Source organism: Urocitellus parryii, chromosome 2 (assembly GCF_045843805.1).
Source record: "Urocitellus parryii isolate mUroPar1 chromosome 2, mUroPar1.hap1, whole genome shotgun sequence".
In the NCBI taxonomy this organism is placed as follows: domain Eukaryota; kingdom Metazoa; phylum Chordata; class Mammalia; order Rodentia; family Sciuridae; genus Urocitellus; species Urocitellus parryii.
The window spans coordinates 113028273-113050844 of NC_135532.1; the positions used below are offsets into that span (position 1 = coordinate 113028273).

The window sequence follows — 22572 nt, forward strand, 5'->3', positions numbered from 1 at the left end:
TAGTCTCGTGGCTGAGATTCCAGGCTCTGGAACCAGGGCAGTGCTCAGACACTGGCGTCACCAACACAATGGCTTGTGTGACCTAGTATCATTGCTATCATCATATGGAAATGCCATTTCTACTTCAGAGGACATACACCTTTAAAACAGGCATCTTTTATTTTTTATTTTATTAATTCTTAAAATATACTTACTCCCAATTTGGATTTTTATTTTGAGGATAATTTTATTTAAAAAAATTTTTAAATAAATCTGCATGGACAGCATTGGGTGGCTTCTAATATATAATTAGATTAACTTAGGCCATCTCCATAACTTGGATTTGGGTTATATTCTAATGACTGTTAGATCAGACTTAGCTCAATTATCATACTCACATGAACACGAATTCCATCTGATTTGTATAGGGAAACTGTTAAAAGGGAAGGTACTTCTAAATCCCAACCAAGATGTGAAGAAATATATCACCTACATATACATCACTTAAAGCTGTACATCAACTGGAGAGCGATTAGATAATAACACTTAATGTCCTATAGAAGTTCACAGGTCCTCCCATTGAAATGATCTATAATTAATTAAAAATTCTTTGCTGAGTTCTACAGGATGCCAATTTAAAGAAATCTAGTTGCATCTAACTTTGAATGGCTTAACTTCATTTATATCTCTACCATATATTGATTTATTTGAAAGCTGGCTTTAAGGAAGCTCTGTGTGAAGTTGAATTGCTTTCTCAGGCCTTCATTTTTAAGGCCTGAAAGATCAGATAGGTGGGAGCAGATAGGTGGGAGAAACCTACTCCAGGGCCATGTTTTCAAACTAAAGATCAAAGCCTGTTGGTGGTTTTTGTCTTGATTTGTTTGAAGAAGGTACAGTGGAATCAGGGAAAAAAAGAGGAGAGATATGTGTACATGTGTATGTGTGTACTAGGTTGCAAAGTGAAATTCTTAGTAGTATATTAAAAACAGATTTATAAAAAATTTCACATTGAAAGAATGTAAAAAGGATTTTTTTTTCAACAAGAGACTAGTTTAAGTTATTTTATAAAGAGAAAACTTATTATTTTCAATTCTCAAAGTAGATGTTGGTCAGTGGTATTTTGACTTGAAACTTTTCAAAGAGATAATGAATAGAAAGCAATCTCAGCCTGGAATTACAAAACAACCTGGATTTAAAACCCAACTTGATTTCAAAAAATTATCTATGAACATGGTAATTAGGAACCAAGACTAGGTAAAGCGAAATGTAATAAAAAGTCCTAGTGAGACCTAGAAGGCTTCTGTACATGAAACTTTTACTCTTCAGTTGTGTATGCTTTGGCATTTATTAAACAACTATAGATTGACTTATCCTTTATTTAATGAACAAGTATTTTTATCTTTTCACGTGAACAACCACACTGTGGCATTTTCCTGGAGATTTCTCTGGGCCTAAGGAGTGGGGTTTGCCACCACGTATCTTCCGCCCTAGTCAGTGCCTCGGCAAGGCATGCTCCAGCTCACCTGACAGTGGCTACTGCACTGGACAGCATGCACTGAGGGGACCAATTCCTCTCCTTTCCTCACATTCCAGTACTTTCTTACCATCCTGACTTCTCTGCAGTTGCCTCTTTTTTTGGTACCAGGTACTAAATTCAGCGGCACTTGACCACTGAGCCACATCCCCAGCCCTATTTTGTATTTTATTTAGAGACAGGGTCTCACTGAGTTGCTTAGAGGCTCACTTTTGCTGAGGCTGGCTTTGAACTTGCGGTCCTCCTGCCTCAGCCTCCTGAGCCACTGGGATTACAGGTGTATGCCATTGCGCCCAGTTGCAGTAGTCTTTTATAGTCTAGGAGACTCCGAGTTTCTCAACTTCTGGATTCTCAGTAAACTGGCATATGAAAAGACATGTCAGGCATCCAAGTTGTGTGTTATTTACAACTGTACTAGATGCATGAACACTTTCTCCTCCGGCATTAGTGAGACAGCTGACAGCTACCTGTGTTGAAGCAGGGTCTGCCTGGCCATTACTAACCACTGGCAAGCCACTGTTGCCTGTTTATTGAAGTGGCATTAGCATCCTTTCCTGGATGTTCAGGGTCTTTGGGGCTGCACATCAGAGGCCTGACATAGCTCAATGCTCATCACTTCTACAGTTGAGAAAATAGATATGCAGAAGTTGTGTAACTCACCCAGAGTCATAATGTCATTCAGGTGTTGCTGATATCCACTCTACATTTGTGACTTCATTGTCTGCTCTGGACTACAGTGTTCAGCAAACTTGTCTTACCCGGCAGCACCTTGCCTTAAGAAGAAAGTGCAGAAAGGCTCTGGACCCAGAGCAGGCTCCATGACACCCCTCTGTGGCAGGCCAAGTCTCAGATGGAGCCTGTTCCACTCCCCTTGCTCACCTCGTTTGGGTGGCTCTGGCACTGTCCAGACCTCCTGCTACAGCCTCTGCTCACTTTCCTGGGTTGGATTCAGAGTCTTGTTACATAGGTTTCTTGGACTTCATCTCTCTTCTAGTACAGTCTAACTTTAGCTTTTCTACCATAACCTCACTCTCCCTGTGATGTTTAATGTCCCATTTGATAGGGGATGACAGAAAATAATTCTTCTTTTCTTGACACTGAGGATGATTTCAACTGGACCTTGCTGGTTATCATGGCTTAAAATAGGTTGTTATAGTAAGGTGAGAATGTCCAGAATTGATCAGGTTATGATTCTGCATACAAAATACAAGAATTTTGTACTCAGAACAATGGTTAGCTATCTACTAATATTAAAATTGTACAATTAGGGTTTATATATGCTGTATTATTTGAATGATATTATCCATTTCACTTCTTAATTTTACACAAATAAACTATACTGGGATTAGTGTAACTTAGAAAATATTTTCATCATCTATATGTACTAATTTTCCATTTTTCCTCTATCAACCAATAACATTGTTTTAGAAAATAAGAAACTCAGAATACCACTTAATTCTAGATAACTAAAAGAAACTTACATATATTTAAGAAAGGTCAATTTCAGAAAACATGGTCACATAAATATTATTCTAATAGCAGAGAGAAATAGGCTGATTTTCTGTAAAACTTTTCAGTAATAGATTTCTTCCTGGATGCCCATTCTGAATTGCTGAGAGCCGGATGAAGTCTGTCAGTCTGCCAGTAAGGATAATAGTATATTTAGGAAAAGAAAATATCTTTGGGATAAAATGTTCTATTTAGAAACCACATTTGACTTCATTATTTACAATATGTATTGATGTGTAATCAATAATTTAATGCCCTTAGGGTATCTATTTCTGAATTTGTTATAGTCATATATCTAATGGCCAAACACTAACTAGAAGGTATGCTGTGGGAGATCGACATTTGTATACACTCAAACTGGGTGTTGGCCATTATTTCTTTTAATGGAAGCAATAATATGTTACAGTGAACATATTCTGCCATCACTAAATTACTAGTAAATTTGACTTACTAGTGCTAAGTATATGTATTTCAAAGAATATTTGAATCTCACCTGTGGGAGACCAACCTCACACATGACTGAGTCACACTCCCTGGCTGGGTGCTGAGGCGCTCAGTAATAGAAATGTGGCAGAGCTTTCTCCACCCTTCTTGGGTTCAAGGATCTATGTCTCATGCATGGGTGTGTCTTGCTACCGCCCCATGGGTAGAACTATGCTCACCTGTTCCTTTGTAATATAACCCCTTGCCCTGTTTAGGATAGAATCTTCCATGGAAGTGCCTTGTGTGTGCCCCTTTTCTTACTGTGCCCTTGGGTGTGGCCTACCCAGATGTCAATCAACCTGCTGACAGTGGACATCATGAAGATAGACTCAGCCCCCTGAAACCTGACCCCTTGCCTCATTTGAATAGCTTCTCCTCAATAAAAGGGGTCAGCGTGTGCTCTTGCTCCCTCTCTTCCTTCAGACCTTTAAGGTCAGAGGAGCCATCACAGCGACTCCAACGAAAAAGGTATTTGTGTCTCTTGTGTGGTTATTTTGCGCAGCCCGGTCAGCCCAGTTCAACTGGAATAAACCCTGAGCCTTTTAGTTGCAAGAACAGAAACCTGGCACTCACCCTATTCCTTTTGCATGCACTTCTTATTTCCAGATCCCCTAACCCTACAGACAAGGTAGGGTGCTCTCACTCAGCCATGTTTTCATCTTTTTTTTTTTTTTTTTTGCACTAGGGCTTGAATCTACAGGTACTTCACTGAGCCACATCCCCAGCCATTTTTATTTTTTACTTTGAGATGGGGCCTCACTAAGTTACTATGGCTGGCCTTGAACTTGCCTCAGCCTCCAAGCCAATGGGATGACAGGTGTGGCTGTCCTGCCCAGCTGTAATCTTGAATGAAGACACCCTGACTCATGCACTCGTTAACCTGCCTTTACTCTGTTGTTTGATCTTTAGAAAACAGTCATATTTCCTAAATATTTCTGCTAAAAATTAAATGTAAGACAGAACTGGGGTTTTAGCTCAGTGTTAGAGAGCTCAACTAGCATGCACAAGGCCCTGGGTTTGATCCCCAGCACTGCAAACAACAACAATAATAATGAATAAATGTACAATAACTTCACAGGTAAATAAGATTCTAGCTTACTCAACTCACCATGTTTTCTTCTTAATAAACAAGTGTAGAACTCTCAAATGCAATGTAGGCAGGCATTAGCTACAGTCTTTCTATCAATCATTACCATATTATTTCACTTCACTGAAAAACATGGCATGGTATGAGGCTTTGCATGGTATGATTCACTGATTCCATTGACAGGAATCACATGTGCACCACAGAACCCACTTTTGCAGTACATTTTCCTATAAATGCACTCTTGCAGTGACACTTCTAAAATTAGATGTTGGAATAGACTTTTGGATGATTGGGCTAAATGTAAAAACCTTAATGTTATAGTTCTTGGCCTACTTTTAAACTAATGATTAAACACATGACACAGCTTTTGGAGCAAGTGGACATGGGTCTCCTGGCTCAGCATATACTTAGGTGTCTCCCCTCATGCTGGCAGCCCGACATAATCACAACGAAGAACTGGCTCCCAGTAGCTGAGCTTGTTGGACCAGGCCCAGCAAAATGAACCTGTGGATAGAATCACTTCTGTGTGTGGTATTAGTCTTTCTTAAATGAAATTGACATGTGCAAAATGATTCACAGAAACTTCTAAAATAAAAGTTATAATATATTAAATAGTTGTGAACTATATTCTTTCAGATGCTTCTTTAAAATTTTGAGAAACACTTTTGTCCAAATTAATTTTAGTGAAAATTTTACCTACTATTCAACTTTTGATTAGATTTTACTGTTAGGTGGAGTTTTCCATTTTTTTTTAAAAAAAGACTTTTTAAAAAATTATTGATGCATAATAATTATTTACAAGAGTGGATTTCATTGTGACATATTCATACATGCATACAATGTACTTTGATTAATTTAATTTCCCTTGCTCCTCTTGCCCCATCCCTCCTCCCTCCCCTGAGCTCCACTATTCTACTGATATTTCTTTCATTTTCATGAGATTCATACAACCTGCACACCTTCTTTTTCTTTGCCCTAGTTTCCACATATGAGAAAACATGGCCTTTAACTTTCTGAATCTGGCTTATTTCACTTAAATGTAATGCTCTTAAGTTGTATCCATTCTCCTGCAAATAACATAATTTCATTCTTCTTTATGGTTGAGTAAAAAAACTCCATGGTGTACATATACCATATTTTCTTTATTCATTTACCCATTAATGGACATCTAGGCTGATTCTATAGTTTGGCTATTGTGAATTATGCTGCTATAAACATGGGTATGTATATATCACTGTTGGAATAACTTTCAGTCGCAGCTAGTAGCTACGAGCAGCTTGGAGTGCTTGAAGAATCCACATTCGTTCAGGCCTGACAGGACCACCTGCAGGATGGGGTGCTCTGCGCTAGCGAGCCGTCAGTGAAACCACATCCTCAGCACTTGTGGTTAGCGTTGCCAAACTACTGGGCCAGGAAACCGAGATCAGGGGCTTCAGGGCATGAAATCCCTGACTCAGTAAGCCCCTTCCCTTAGGGACAAAGACACTTCCAGATTGCTTTCCACCACGACAGCAATATTTAGAGTTTCCTCACAGTGTGGTTACATTAGGCAGAAGATGATTGGCTTATGGATATTATCTTGCTTATGTATGATTGACAGGCACACCCCACTCGAACCCTATAACAGGTGTGTGCATTCCAAAAATGAACTGAGCTACTGGACATTGACTGAGGTTTGTCACCAGCCAGTTTTCTCACCAGCTCCCAGAGGCTGTGTGTTGATTCTGTGTCTCTACCCACGGCGACTGAGGTAGCCGAGTGACTAATTGACCACACCAGTGACAGGAACATATGCATATCACTGTAATGATGACTTTACTTCTTTAGGATAAATACCAAGGAGTGGAATAGCTGGATCATAGTGTGGTTTCATGCCTAGTATTTTGAGAAACCTTCATACTGATTTCCATAGTGGTTGTACTAATTTACAATCTCATCAAGAGTGTAAAAGTGTTTCTTTTTCTCCATATCCTCTCCAGCATTTATAATTTTTATTCTTGATGTCTGCCATTCTGACCTGTGTGAGATGAATCTTAGTGTAGTTTTGATTTGCATTTCCCTAATTGTTAGTAATGTTGAACATTTTTTCATATATTTGTTAGCCATTTGCATTTATTGAGAAGTATCTGTTTAATTCATTTGCCTATTTATTAATTTGGTTATTTGATTTTTTTTCTTTATTTATACTAGATATTAATCCTCTGTTAGAAGAGTACTGAGCAAAGATTTTCTCCCATTCTCTAGGTTCTCTCTTCACATCCTAATTGTTTTCTTTACTGTGCAAAAGCTTTTCAACTTGATGCTATCTTGTTTATTAACTCTTTGCATTATTTCCTGAGCTTTAGGAGTTTGATTGAGAAAGTCATTTCCTGAGCCTATAGGCTGGAGTGTTAACCCTACATTTGTTTCTAGGAGTCACACAGTTTCTGGTCTGATTCCTAGGGCTTCAATCCATTTTGAGTTGACTTTTCTGCAGGGTGAGAGATAGGGGATCTAGTCTCATTGATCTACATATGGATATTCATTTTTTAAAATTTTGTTTAGATGTTGATGGATCTTTATTTTATTCGTTTATTTATATGTCCTGAGAATTGAATGTAGTGCCTCATACATCCTAGGCAAGTACTCTACCACTAAACCACATTCCCAGCCCCGTATATCATTTTTAAAAAACATTTATTTTTAATTGTAGGTGGATACAATACTTTTTAATTTTATTTTTAGGTGGTGCTGAGGATTGAACCCAGTGACTCACGCATGCTAACTCATGAGCTCTAACACTGAGCCACAACCCTAGCCCCTGGATTTTATTTATTTATTTATTTATTTGTTTGTTTATTTATTTATATTGTTGATTTTAAAAAAAGTAAATGACAGCAAAATGCGTTACAATTCTATTACACATATACAGCACATTTTTTCCATATCTCTGGTTGTATATGAAGTTGACACCAATTCGTGTCTTCATACATGTACTTTGGGTAATGATGTCCATCACATTCCACCATCCTTGCTAACTCCCTACCCCCTCCCTTTCCCTCTCACCCCTCAGCCCTATCTAGAGTTCGTCTATTTTTCCCATGCTCCCCATCCCTACCCCACTATGAATCAACCTCCTTACAGCAGAAAAAACATTCAGCATTTGATTTTTTGGGATTGATTAGCTTCACTTAGCATTATCTTCTCCAATGCCATCCATTTACCTGCAAATGGCATGATTTTATTCTCTTTTACTGCTGAGTAAAATTCCATTGTGTATATATGCCACTTTTTTTTTTTTTTTTATCCATTCAACTACTAAAGGGCATCTAGGTTGGTTCTGCAGTTTAGCTTTTGTGAATTGCTACTATAAACACTGATGTGGCTGTGTCCCTGTAGTATGTTGATTTTAAGTCCTTTGGGTATTGATCGAGGAGTATAATAGCTGGGTCAAATGGTGGTTTCATTCCCAGATTTCCAAGGAATCTCCATACTGCTTTCCATATTGGCTGCACCAATTTGCAGTCCCACCAGCAATGTATGAGTGTACCTTTTCCTCCACATCCTTGCCAACACTTATTGTTGTTTGTCTTCATAATACCCCATTCTGACTGGAGTGAGATGATTATTAGAGTAGTTTTGATTTGCATTTTTCTAGTTGCTAGAGATGATGAACATTTTTATTCATATATTTTTTTGATTGATTGTATATCCTCTTCTGAGAAGTGTCTGTTCAAGGTTGTAGGTCCATTTATTGATTGGGTTATTTGTTTTTTTTGGTGTTTAGCTTTTTGAGTTCTTTATATACCCTAGAGATTAGTGCTCTATCTGATATATGAGGGGTAAAAATTTGCTCCCAGGATGTAGGCTCTCTGCTCACCTCACAGATTGTTTCTTTTGCTAAGAAGAAACTTTTTAGTTTGAATCCATCCCATTTATTGATTCTTGGTTTTAATTCTTGTGCTACTGGAGTCTTATTAAGGAAGATGGTGCTTAATCCCACATGATGGAGATTAGGGCCTACTTTTTCTTCTATTAGACACAGAATCTCTAGTTTAATTCCTAGGTCCTTGATCTACTTTTGAGTTTTGTGCATGGTGAGAGAGAAAGGTTTAATTTCATTTTGTTGCATATGGATTTCCAGTTTTCCCAGCACTATTTGTTGAAGAGGCTATCTTTTCTCCAATGCATGTTTTTGGCACCTTTGTCTAATATAAGATAATTGTAATTTTGTGGATTAGTCTCTGGGTCCTCTATTTTGTACCATTGGTCTACCAGTCTGTTTTGGTACCAATACAATGCTGTTTTTGTTACTATTTCTCTATAGTATAGTTTAAGGTCTGGTATAGTGATGCCACCTCTTTTACTCTTCCTGCTAAAGGATTGCAGTTGGAGTAATTTTTATTTTTTATTTTATCATTGATTTCCAATTTCATTCCATTATTATCTGATAAAATTAGCTATTCTGAGTCTCTTATTTTTCCAGATGAATTTCATGATTGCTTTTTCTATTTCTATGAGGAATGCCATTGGGATTTTGATCAGAATTGCATTAAATCTGTAGAGTGCTTTTGGTAATATGGTCATTTTGAAAATATTAATTCTGTCTATTCAAGAGCAAGGTAGATCTTTTCCATCTTATAAGGTCTTCTTTGATTTCCTTTCTTTAGGGTCCTGTAGTTTTCACTGTATAGATCTTTCACCTCTTTCATTAAGTTGATTCCCAAGTATTTTTTTTTTGAGGCTATTGTAAATGGGATAGTTTTCCTCATTTCCTTCTTAGAGGATTTGTCACTGATATACAGAAATGCTTTTGATTTATGGGTGTTGATTTTATATCCTGCTACTTTGCTGAATTCATTTACTAGTTCTAGAAGTTTTCTGGTGGAGCTTTTTGGCTCTTCTAGGTATAGAATCATATCGTAACAAGTAGTGCTAATTTAAGTTCTTCTTTTCCTCAGAAAATAGAAAAAGAGGGAGCACTTTCAAACTCATTCTATGAAGCCAATATCACCCTGATCCCCAAATCATGCAAAGACACATCAAAGAAAGAAAACTTTAGACCAATATTTCTAATGAACATAGGTGCAAAAATCCTCAATAAAATTCTGGCAAATCGAATACAGAAACATATTGAAAAGATTGTGCACCACGATCAAGTGGGAATCATCCCAGGGATGCAAGGTTGGTTCAATAAATGTAATTCATCACATTAATAGACTCAAAGATAAGAATCATATGATCATCTCAACAGATACAGAAAAAGCATTTAACAAAATACAGCATCCTTTTATGTTCAAAACACTAGAAAAACTAGAGATAACAGGAACATATCTAAACATCTAAAAGGCTATCTACGCTAAGCCTCAAGCCAACATCATTCTAAATGGAGAAAAATTAAAGGCATTCCCTCTAAAAACTGGAACAAGACAGGGATGCCCTCTTTCACCACTTCTATTTAACATAGTTCTTGAAACCCTGGCCAGAGCAATTAGACAGACAAAAGAAATTAAACGAATATTCATTTTTAAGTGTTAAAGAATACAAGGGCTTGGGTTGTAGTTTTGTGGTACAGCACTTGCCTAGCACATTGTGAGGTACTGGGTTGAATCCTCAGCACCACATAATAGTAAATAAACAAAATAAAGGTATTGCCTCCATCTATAACTAAAATACACACACACATACACAGACATACACACACATATATAAAGAAAGAAAGAATACAAGAGTATCTTATATTTTTATACTAAAATATTAGGGATGCTATGAAGGTAAAAATAAGTAAAATTTTATGAAGGAAAAAAGTGTGGCAGAGTACTTTATAATAGGTATTACCTGCTAGGAACTATTTGAAGTGATTTACATATATTAACTCAGGTGAGTTGATAATTTCCATAGCTTCATCACACAAATAAAGAAATTGAGGCACAGTTTAAGAGTACATAGCTAGTGACAAACAAATTTAGAAAATTTGGCTCTTGAAAAATATTCTTAGTCACTATGCCAGTCTTCTTTAAAAATAACTGCATCTGAATCAAAGAGTAGGAGAGGACTCACTAATGAGTGTTCTTATGTCAGGATTATAGAATCAAGATAATGCTGCTTAACTGAGAAAAAAAAAAACCCAGAAATTTTAAAGGTAAAATTGTACAGGTTTTAAAATTTGAGTTACTTAGAACTAACTTGAAAAATTATAAAGTGTATTCATAGAAAGTAATTTTTTTCTCAGAGGAATAGTATGATCAAACAGAGCTGCTTCTTTGCTAGTACTTAACTGCTGCCATAAGAACACAGAAAACTTGGTCAGTGAAATGAATTTCATCCTAATGTTGGAAAGAAAAAGAGGATATAGAACTTAGAATTTCAATGAAGTCAATTCATCTAATTAAAAAAAAAAGATGTCTTATTTTCTTGTAAACTTAGATCTAATTTAGTAATCTCCAAACATTTAATTCACAACTATGTATTGTCCTGTACTGTCTGCTACCACCTCCAGTTCCTTAGTCATGCCTGCCTAAGTTAAGTACAGGTTCCATAGAGCAAGAATGAGTCATGTCTTTCAGGTCAGCAAAGATATGTACTATGTAAGGTATACAAAACTGTGCTAAAATGAAAAAGACGATCAAAAACAGGGCAATAACCAATACCTTACAGAGCACATGAGACAGCCTTATTTTGCTATTATCACAACTGTATCATAAGGTAAATGGGTTGTTATCACTCATCTGCTTCCATGTGCATTTTCTTTCCACCAAACCAAGATCACAGGCCTGGGAGCCCCTGGCTGCACTTGGAGCGAGCGGGAGCTGCCTGCACTGAGCACCAGGGTTCATTGGGCTGCCCTGCCTCCCTGGGGGCACATGGTGTGTGCATTGAAGTATATGTCAGCTTCCACATCTTTAATTTATGTTGGAAATATCGGGTTGAATGGAAAGCCTGCAGCTTCGAGTTGGTCTTAAATTAGAGAACAGAAAATATTTAAATTTAAGGAATACATGATAGTTGGCCACCAGAGGCCCAACAATGGTTAAATAAATGCCAGTATGTCTGCATTTCATGTACAAGAACATCTTAACTGAAAATAAGCAAAATGGGATCCAAACTGGCTTCCAGATTCATAAGAATATAGTTGAACATCAGTACTGAATCATTTTTGTTAAAAAAACAAAAACAAAAATCAAAAAACCTGAAGTTAAAAATAAACTAGTAAACATAAATAAATAAATAAATAGATAGATAAATAAACAAGCACATATTTCATTGAAGCATCAGAACTGAGGACAAATAGGTGCTGCTCCATAATATGACACAGATAGGAGGATATACAAGGTGGAAGTTAAAATATTTAGCAATCAGCTCTCATAGACATGGAACCAAAGGGAGCATGCAGGACAAACAACTGCAGAGGGAAATAAGGCAGATGGTGGGATAAATGCCTGAGTGTTCTTGAGTGGTTTTTGACTAAAAGAACTGGAGGGAAAATATGTCATAAAGGGATGCAAACAAGCTAAGAAAATTAATCTGCTTGATTAATTTTCTTCTAAGAAGATAGTACTCTCACATAAGAGCTGATATACTAGAAGACTGCAGACATTAAAAAATACTACATTATGAAAGATGTGGAATTATTATACCTGATACATAGGAAACACTGATTTTTTTCTTTTTTAAAATATATTTTTAGTTGTAGATGGACACAATAGCTTTATTTATTTTTATGTGATACTGAGGATCGAACCCAGTACCTCACACATGTGAGGCAAGTGCTCTGCCACTGAGCCACAACCCCAGCCCTGGAAACACTAATTTTCTGAAGACATATTTTAAATCTTCCAATGGAATCACCTAATAAAGTCAAAGTTGGAGGTGGGGACATTCTGCTGGTACTTATATCTAAGAAAGCAATGCTGCATGACAAGGGGTAGCCAGTTCAGGACAAGAGCTAGAGAAGGCAATCTTTTAATCTCTGACCAGCATGCCTGTGGAATAAACAGTGACTCCTGAATGACCCCATGTGCCTGTAACTTCTCCCTTTTAACTTCACTCTGGCCTTTGTATAAAGAACCCCAGAAGAAACCCAGGATGCATAAGAATTCCAAGCATTCATCTTGTTCTCTGGGTGTTTGGTGTTAGGGAAAAGAAGAGACTGTAACAGTTCACACTCTGTGAGTGGCATGAACCAAAAGGCACCAAGAGGGGATGGGCAAGGTCTTAGGGAATGGGCCCTGGGAAATCAGATGCTTAGATGTGGTGAAGCCAGGAAGAAAAGAGGAAAAGAAGAGGGAGGGAGGGAGGAGGGAAGGAGGAAGAAAAGGAAGGAAAGAAGAAAGGAAGAAAGGAAGGAAAGAAAGGAGGGAGGGAAGAAGGGAGAGAGGAAGAAATTAAGGCCGATCTGTTTTACTTCTTGTCAATCAGTTGTGGCAAAGAGTTGATGAATTTCAACTTAAACAAATGAGACTTGGGTATTATCTAAGCCTTAATTTGGACTGCTTCTTGTCATATTCACATTTCTACTGTCCACCATTCTCATGAATAATTTAGAATGGGCTGCCTAGCGCTTTTGGAAACAAAAATATTTGAAATAAAAAAATTTCACAGATGGATGGAGCTATTTGAATAAACACAAGGGGGAAAATAATTCAAAAGCTACTGTATTTATACCACAAATAAGAAATTCATATTAGAAAGAAGTTAAGTGCAAGGAAAGACTATTATGTTATACACAGATTTAAAACAAACTTAGCACCCTTAAAAGCATACTAAATTATATAAAAATAGCATCAAGAAAACCTAAGCAGTTATGCTAAAGCATTCCATAATGGAGAAAGAAATCAAGAGGATTGATGTTGAGACAATTTTAATTATTTATTTTAAAAATGTAGTTAGAATATTTTCAAACATACACAAAGAAAATGAGAAAGCCAAACTCAAATATTAGATCAAAGAATAAGAAAGAAAACAGAACTCTAATATTATTTACTTTTCCTAAACTCTAATCTAGAATTAAAAAGAAAAGCATTTCCATTTAAAAATGAAAAGTATAAACCTCAACTTTAAATACTTAGTTTACTCCTTACTAAAAGTTATCCTTTATATAACTCAACTAAAGTAATCAGAGCAACTGGTTCAAGAAAGAGGGCTGGCTCTTCACCAAACCTCAAGTGGTCTTCAATCAGTGGAAGTCAGTTGAGCTCCCCAGGACCACAAGGAGCACTCTAACTGGGCCTGACACTCACAGGGTGGAAGGAGAATCAGGTGCCTGCAGTTGGTGAGTACTTGACTCCCATACTGGACACAATACTTGCAAACATAATTATGATACTGATTTAAGAATACTCAAAGGAAAGAACTGCATAAAAGAATGAATTTATATTTTGCTGTGCTAAAACAATAGTGTTTTTGAGATAACAGGGCCTGGATAAGAGGAGCCAGATAGACAGCATTTGTCTACATTTGAACAATGCTTTCAACCCTGTGCTGCATATCAGCATGCTGAGAAATCAAGAGATAAATTGTATAAATGATGTGACAGAGCAAATTACTAGTGGTTTTTAAATTGGAAATAAAGGATTATTATTCTTCTAAATACAGAAGTACATACACATACTGATATATCTCAAGTTTCAATTTGCAGCTACGCTAATTATATGAAATAAAATAAATATAGCTCATACATTAATCACTTTCAGGAAAATGCTAATTTGATAACATTCAAGTATTCAGATAATCCATTAAAATCTTTTTAGAAGCAAACAGCAACAACAAATATTCTATCAAATGATTTACTTTTTCTTAAAAATAATAAGCAAAGGAAACCTCAAGAATGAAAAACATACCTTTCATCTTTTGAAATTAGTGCCATGTAGGTTATTTAAGCAGAATTTTTTCCCAACATTTGCAGTACTAATTTTCTTTTTTTCTTTTGGCAGGTGGTGTTGCACAGAAAAGTCAGCGAGTTCAGGTAAAAATAAATCCCCATTAGCAAATATTGGAGCACTTTGACCCTTCTGGTTTCATCTGCATGGCTGTCAATCCCCTGAACCACCACTTAGTAGGCAAGGTCTTGCCTTAGAGAAGGGACATGATGTCACTGGCTCATACTTTCAAGCAGATCACCTAAAATCCACTCTAAGCTCAAGGTGCGCCACTTAAACATGGATTTAAAAGAATAAAGAGAAATTGGCTCTTCATTTATTCATTCATTCCTGTAACAATTCAAGAAACTTGAGTTTCTATTCCATGTTAAACATGTGGGCACTAGGTCTTCTATAATCCTGGAATTTATACTCTAGTTAGGACCGCAGACTTAGATACTAATTAAAACAGCTATGAATATAGGGATATACTTCTTCGACTATTCTCAGGTACTAAATTAAGTTCTCAGGTACTGAATGTATATTACATACTAAGTACAAAGATGATGTGACTTGGTTAAAAAAGCTAAATTAAAGAGTACTTTTAAAAGAATCACAAGGTAATGTTCAAGTATGTGTAGTTACTTAAATTCTTAACAAAGTACCTTCTTAAAAATACTTTGAACTAATTTAATGAAAAAACTATTAAAATGTCAATTGTCAACATATAAATGTAGGATTCTAAAGTATTTTAGAAAACTTCTTTCACTAGGACATTATACATTTTCATAATAATAAATTACCTAGAATTTTTGAAATCTGTGGTTACTATCAGTGCCCTTCTTTTTATAAAAACAGCATCAAGATGATTCTATGTAAGATATGCACTAATGGGATGAGATTAGTAATACCGTAACATCTTTTTTCTTTTTTGGGTCCCGGGGATTGAACCTAGGAGCACTTAACCACTGAGCCACATCCTCAGCCTGCTTCTTTTAAAATTTTGAGACAGGGTTTTGCTAAGTTGTTTAGGGCCTCACTAAATTGCTGAGGCTGGCTTTGAATGTGTGATCCTCCTGCCTCAACCTCCCAAAGCCGCTAGGATTATTATAGGTGTGTGCCACCATGCCCAGCCAAAAGTCATAATTTTGGGTAATAAATAACACCCCCATTTTTAAGTTTACACCATCTGAGCCATTGCTGATTTAACCTTGAGCTTGCAGTGGATTCTAGATGATCTTTTTGAAGGTTTAAGCCAATATCATCATGTCCCTTCTCTAAAGCAGGACCTTGCCCATTAAACTTGCAACATACTTTCACTGTTGGTTGATAGTACTACTCTTGTGATCTGCAGTACCCTGGTGTTTTATAAGGGCCATTATGTTATTCATTAAGCACATGGATCAGAACAACCATAATGCAAAAGTACTTAAATCTGCTTAGATTACTCTGCATCTAGGATCATAGCCACTTGTCCTGCAGGCACACCATAAGTGTAGCTGAAACAGAATAGATTTCTTAGTAACAATGCCAATACATATGTTTTAAGAAGACAAAAGAAATCTACTGAGGACTTTTGCCTTTGGAATTGGTTTCTTTTTTCAGTATGACATCAAGTTAGTTGATCCTGGATAAGAGAATAAGCTGGGATTTATGGGGGTCAAATAAGGTAAGATCACTATACACGTTTACTGTCTACAGGCCTAAATCCATTGCATAGTTGGAAGGCATCTACCTGTAGAGACCTGTCACTTAGCCTTCGTGGTTCTGTATGGAGTGGCTTTGGGGACTCAAGATGAATGGAATTCTAAGCCTTCACAGGCCAACACTTCAGGTGCTCCTGGATTCTCAAGTGTCTAACCAGAAGCTGAGCATGCACATTTCTTTCCTGGTTGTTTTGGTAAAACCTATGTATTATTAAGGTAAAAATTCCAACTTTTAGACTTAGATAACAGCACTCAAAGCCAGCATTTTTTCATACATCAACTACCAGCCTTTAGCTTCTCAAAAGCTCAGGGAAATAGTTTTTCTGCAAAAGTAGCATGCTGGCTGGTCCAAGCACATCACTGCCCTAACTTACTGAGGAGGAGCTGCCTGGGGCTCACGCTGTAATGTGTAACAGTGTGTGTAGAGCCTCTGTGCTGAAGCCTCTGTGCTGCATCTACAACAATCACATACAGCAAACCAAAGTAGAGACAGAGTTGATTAGGCTTACTTGCATAACACGTGGAGAGATGGCCCACATGTTATTGAGAGGAGAGAACATTTCTTAATTTGAACCATGGCTAATTTCATTTCAGATTTCATAACTCACTCTTAAAAGCGTTCATAACCATTTCAGATTTCATAACTCACTCTTAAAAGCGTTTTAAAGAGTTGTATTGATAAGGGCTTTTCTTCACTGCTAAATACTCCTGAAGATGTGGGTAAATTCAATTATTTCCATGACTGATTTGGATAATGTGTTGATTATAAAGATAAAAGTCAGAAGGAAAGAAAACAATATCGGCTCTACTGTGTTAATTTTACATCCTCTAAGTTCTATCATTGGATGCATAAAGGCAGTCTTATGCCAGCAAAGAGCAGTGTCCAAGGCAGAGAAGGTACTTTACAGGTAAGGCCCATGCAGGGCACAGGCACAGGCTCTGCAGGGCCAGAACCATGCCATACAGGGACCCCTCAGGGAAAGCAATGAAATGGGCCTTTACCTCCCTCCTTTCTTCTCTTTGCTTCTTCCTCGTTTCTTTCTTTGGCTTTCAATGCTTCATCAGCTTTTGCTGTACCAAAAACAAAGAAATTTCTGTATTTATTGTGTATATTATTTATTATACATTTTAATTTAATTATTAATCATGCATTAAAATACTGAGAAAAGGAAATAGGAATTTGTTAATTATTTCTGTGAGGTGGTCAGAAGACACATGGCAGCTAAATATCTAAAATACATCTGTACATTTTTTTATGCAGAATAAATATCCAGAATACTTATTTAGAATCTTCGAAGCTTAGTTCAAGATAATCTCTGTACAAAAAATAAAGTGAGTATAAGCACAGGCTAGGCAAAGGCCTAGGAATGGGAAGACTGCTGGTCACCATGAGTCATCTGGCTTGTGTCAAACATCTGCTGTCAACTTTGGAGGAAGTCGTAAACCACAGTTTGCATTTTAAATATAAGCAGCTTGCACTGTCTGTGGAGTGGTATCAAATTAGTCAGCATATTCTTCCTCATTGCACATCAAGCAGAGGTTCTTTAGTCTTGTATGACAGTATTTGGAAGGAAGATTCTCTCCCTCTAGAAGCCTCTTCCCTTATTACTTAATCATCTACTAGTTGCTCGACTGCAGGGTTTTCAAACACTTTACTACAGATGTTAAAGAAGATTAAAAATATACAGCACAGTAACAAGGGACTATCAATATACTCTGTAAATTAATTAAATTTCTGTTCTAGCACATCATTTATTCCAAAGCATTAATGTCTCAAAGGAGCGATTCTCCTTTATTGCTGTCTCACTGCCTGATGAGTGAACTAAGTGAAAATAAGTCTCTAATAGCATTATACTTGATGAAATATTAAGTTAAAAAAGTATTGCCTCGTCAAAAAAAAAAAAAAAGAGTCAAACTCTGCCAGCATTAAAGTTTGGATGAGTCTTTATCATACTGATAATGGCAATGTAAACTGTGATTTAAAAAATAAGCATGCTTGCTCTTCAGTTTGTTCTGCATATGTTTTGCTCTTCAAAATCAGCACATCCTTTAAAAGTCTAAAACCTGACTTATAGGAGGAATTTAAAGAAAATATATGCCTCGTATAAAACTATTTTTCTTCAGTCTGATTTTTCTTCACTGTCAATATTAACACTTTTCTTAAAGGATAAAAATGATATGATGGTGCTATTAAGTGCTGTATCCAATTACAAGGACATCTGCTTCCCTTTACAGGCTTTTATGCACACTTAGACTGCATTTAAAGTCATGAAATATTAAAACTTTTATGCCACTTTGTATCATTGCAAGAATCTATTAAATTAGATAATAAAAACAAACCACCAGTAACTCTAAAGACTTTTACTTCATTTACACTTCATTCTCCCTAGTAGAAGGACAAGGATAATAGAAATTCCATTTAAATTCAATTTTGGTTATATGTGTAATTGTAGATATACCCCTTGAGTCATGTAAAATGCTCGGCTTATGTTTCTTTCAAATTATCCCGCTCAGATTCACATTCTACTCCTTACAACCATCTTCAATATGTATTAGCAGAGCTCATTAGGCTGAAATTTAATAATGCAAACATCAGGTGGATTTCAAGAACCTCCATTAACAACGTAAGATGGATTGCTTATATATAGCTCTTGGGCCAACTGGGCACAATTTAAATTCAATAAACTAGCCTGCCTAAATCTGATTTATCTACTTCACTATGCGGGTTTGTCCTTTCTTACTGATTTGTTGCTATACATGGACAATTCATTGGAATATTGTTTTATTTTTTAAAACTGCAAATGGCTCTGGTGCTGTGGTTAAATATTTTATGTCATTCGGAATCCCATTGTCCATTGAGATTCCCAAGTATAAGTGTGTATGTGTGTATAAATAAGAAAATCTTTTGAATTATATTGAAATAACACAGGTAATAATCTTAAAAGCACACATTTGAAAATTTCATCAATAATCAATGTCCACAAAGAATCTAAATGAATTCACTTGAAGAGAATCTTTATTCAAATTGAATCATTAGGCCAAATTTCTCATTGATTATCAAGGGACTCTGAAAGAAATGCACTTTTTTTTCTTTCTAACTGCTTTATGATTAAGATTTGAAAAGAAGCAGAACTAATGGTCATTCATACATAATTTAATTTATTCTGAAAATTTCTAAACTATCTAAAAGGTGGCAATTCCATTGCACAGATATAGACTGACTCCCATTAGATGTACCATAGAACCTGGCCCCATGGAGCGCAATGGTGAGTGGTAAGATCTGTTCTTGGGGTCCACCATCTACCTTGGACTTTACAGTAGCACCTGTTCCAAAGCACATCATGTATACAACTTCTAGTTGTCTGGAGTTCCCAGATTCCTTCCAGGATTTGCACCCTGCACCACTGAACCTGGATGCAATGGCTTGTGTACCCCCAAAAAACTCATGCTAAAATTTATTCTTCATTGTGAGGTTCCAAGAGAGTGGACTAGGGGGTCCCTTGAAGAGGTGACTACATGGACCTATCCATGATTTCTGGATGAACAGGGAAGTGGTCACTTTATAAGTGGGTCTGTTTAAAAGTCAGGTGAGCTGTCTATTGTATGTGATGTCCTATGCTGCCTTAGAACTCTACAGAGTGACCCCACCAGCAAGAAGGCATTCACCAGACACAGCCCCTCTATTCCGTACCTCTCAGCTTCCAGAGCCACAAGCTAAACAAATCTTTTTAAATTTTTTTGTAGTTGTAGATAGACATGATAGCATACGCTCGCTCGCTCGCTCTCTCTCTCTCTCTCTCTCTCTCGTGGTGCTGAGGATGGAACCCAGTGCCTCACACATGCAGTTGCTCTACCACTGAGTCACAACCCCAGCCCTAAATAAATCTTGATTCTTTGTAAGTTAGCCAGTCTGTGGTATTCACTCACCTCAACACAAGAATGACTGATACCCCAGACCCAAGACAACCATTTCAACTCCATGCCTATAACATCCTGACTCCCCAAATGCCTTTGCAGTTTGGCCAAGCTGTTACCAATATGTCTGACCCACCCCTGTCCTTTTTTCTTTTTCCCCCTGTCTCCACTGTAAAAAATTAGTGTATGAACAGTATAGGTTCTACCAAAACCCAGTGAGACAGAAATTGACATGGCCATCCCAGGCGGCACATCCACAGTCAGCATCCACAGCAGGTGTCTGTCCTCACTGCCTACGACCCGCTATAGCTTCTCTGCTTCAAATACCAATCACCTGAAACTAGCTTCCCTGATTCCCCTGTATTTCCTTAGCCTTTCTCCTATTCACCTTCAAGCATTTATGTTCATTAGATCTTTCTGGCCTTGTTTGAAGTCTAGTCACCCATTTGTACTTTAAACTTGTTCCTTTCCAAATCCTCCAGGTCCTTTCTGCTTCCCTCTTCCTATCCTCAGAATGAAACAACTTCAAGTATTGCAAGTCCTATACTATATTCATTCTTCTTTCAACAAAGCTACTGCCTCCACCCCCAACCATCTTTTGCCCCCACAGAGTTTGCAATGGTCTCTAAAAACTCTGCAGTAGCCAAGTCTAATGCTTAGCTTAGTTTTATCCTGTTAAAGTCTCTCCATTTTAAAAAGAAGCTAACCAACTGTATCTTTTAAAAAATGCTCCAATTCAGAAACTCCACTGACCTTTTCTGACTGCTCTCTCTGTTGCCCACCTTTTGATTCCTGGAGTCCTGTTCTTGGGTGTGTGTGGATGGTCTGAACAGGATCCAAGGCACTATCAGAGCTGAGTCTATCCCCAGCCTCTCTTCTAAGTACTACAACTATTCTTCCAGTCAGTTCCTGGATATCTCCACATAGATATTTCAAAGTCATACCCAGGGTTGTACTTATGAGCTTGCCCTTAAACCTGCTTCTCTTCCGTTGGTACTTCCTAGTTTTAGCAGTTACTCAATCTCTGAATTGAAAACTTGTGAAATTTTCACTCAGCTCTTGCATTACCTCTGATTCGCTGGCAGTTCCATCAGACCCTCCTCCACAGACTGTCTCTAGTGCCCTTTCCTCCTTTCCACTTTTACTGTCGATGCTCACTTTGAGGTCCTCACCTCTTTTACTCTGAACAAGATGGGTGCTCCTACTCCATCTCTGCAATTAATCCTGTGCTTCAGTGACCTTTTCATGTTACCACTGGGTAAGAAATGGGTTCACTGTTTTGTATCCCAGAAGCAATAGAGAAAGGCTCTAAGGCACAAGTACGACCACTCTCTGCTGAAACTCCTTCTGAAGGCACCCTGTCATACACACGGCTCCGTGGATCTGTGAATCTATAGATAGATCCAGAGTACTTGGCATGCCACCCACAGCATTCAGAACCTGAACTCCATGTGGTTTCCAGCTCATGCCTCAGACTAATCAGCCCCTTCCTTGCTGCAAGGACCTTGGGATTGGCCTCCTGGGGATATGCTGCCTTTGTCTGCTGCTGCCTTTGTCTCTGCTCCTGCTGTGGTGGCCATTCTTTCTCCATGCAGAAAGCTTTAGTTGTATATCATCCCCTTCTTTGAGGGCTTCCCTGATCAATACCTTTGTGCCCATCAATGGGGGAAAGCAGAAGGGCAGGAGAACGAGGGGGTGGCAGGGCCTGACTCCTCCTCTGATCCAGGACCATTTGCAGAGTAACTGCCACCCCCCAGTAAAGGCATCAAGCCACTTGTAAGGGCACAGCCTTATGACTGTATCACTTGCAAAGACTCCACCTTTCAACACTGCCTTGAAGGGTAAGTTTCCAACACTCAACCTCTGGGGGACACATTCAAATGGCAATGGTGGGTCCCAAGTGAATAAGATAGTTCCTGACCTTTCTCAGGCAATATAATGAGTCCCCATAGAAGGTGCACCCTTCTTTTCCCTTCATTGAAGGGCGGGTTACCTGGGAGCAGGTACAGAACAGGTGGGGCAAAAATTGTATATTCACTTCCTCTCAAGTCTGCAGACTGCATTCTAGCTCCTTGCAGATAAGTGTGGCCACTGCGTGACTGAGAGCTGAGGCAGGGTGAATCCATGTGGGGCCCATATCCTGTTTCCACAGCCATCGTGCCTCCCATAGAGCCCTCATTCTTCGTCTTGCACTACTGGATGAAGCAATGACCTACAGAGGGCAAACCACAAGACTGGAGGAACCTAGGTCACTGAATTTCAATGAGAAATGGCATTTCCTTCACGAGTTGCATGTGATCTCAGCACAAAGCACATTTATAGTTTTAGGGCACTTGGGCTGCTAGCAGTCTGCTCACCTCGCCTAATTCAGCAGGTGGGCAATGAACTTTCCCAACCAACAGGCAAGAAGGACTCAGAAAGTCAGTGTAAGTGTTGTGTCACCCTCAGAAAGTGAGATTTTTCAGAAAAGAAGCCTTGTATGACTGCTTCATTTGAACTACAGAGACCAGAAGAGCAGCTGCA

At 37.8% G+C, this 22572-nt stretch overlaps 1 protein-coding gene across 1 annotated transcript in view; it reads right to left on the reverse strand.

Annotated features, from left to right (window-relative positions):
- Rsrc1 (arginine and serine rich coiled-coil 1) overlaps positions 1-22572 on the reverse strand; it is a 372541-nt gene that overhangs the window by 55173 nt on the left and 294796 nt on the right. Inside the window, exon 8 of the mRNA XM_077793852.1 lies at positions 17137-17205. Coding sequence (XP_077649978.1) covers positions 17137-17205 — 69 coding nt within the window. The remainder of the gene's footprint in view (positions 1-17136; positions 17206-22572) is intronic.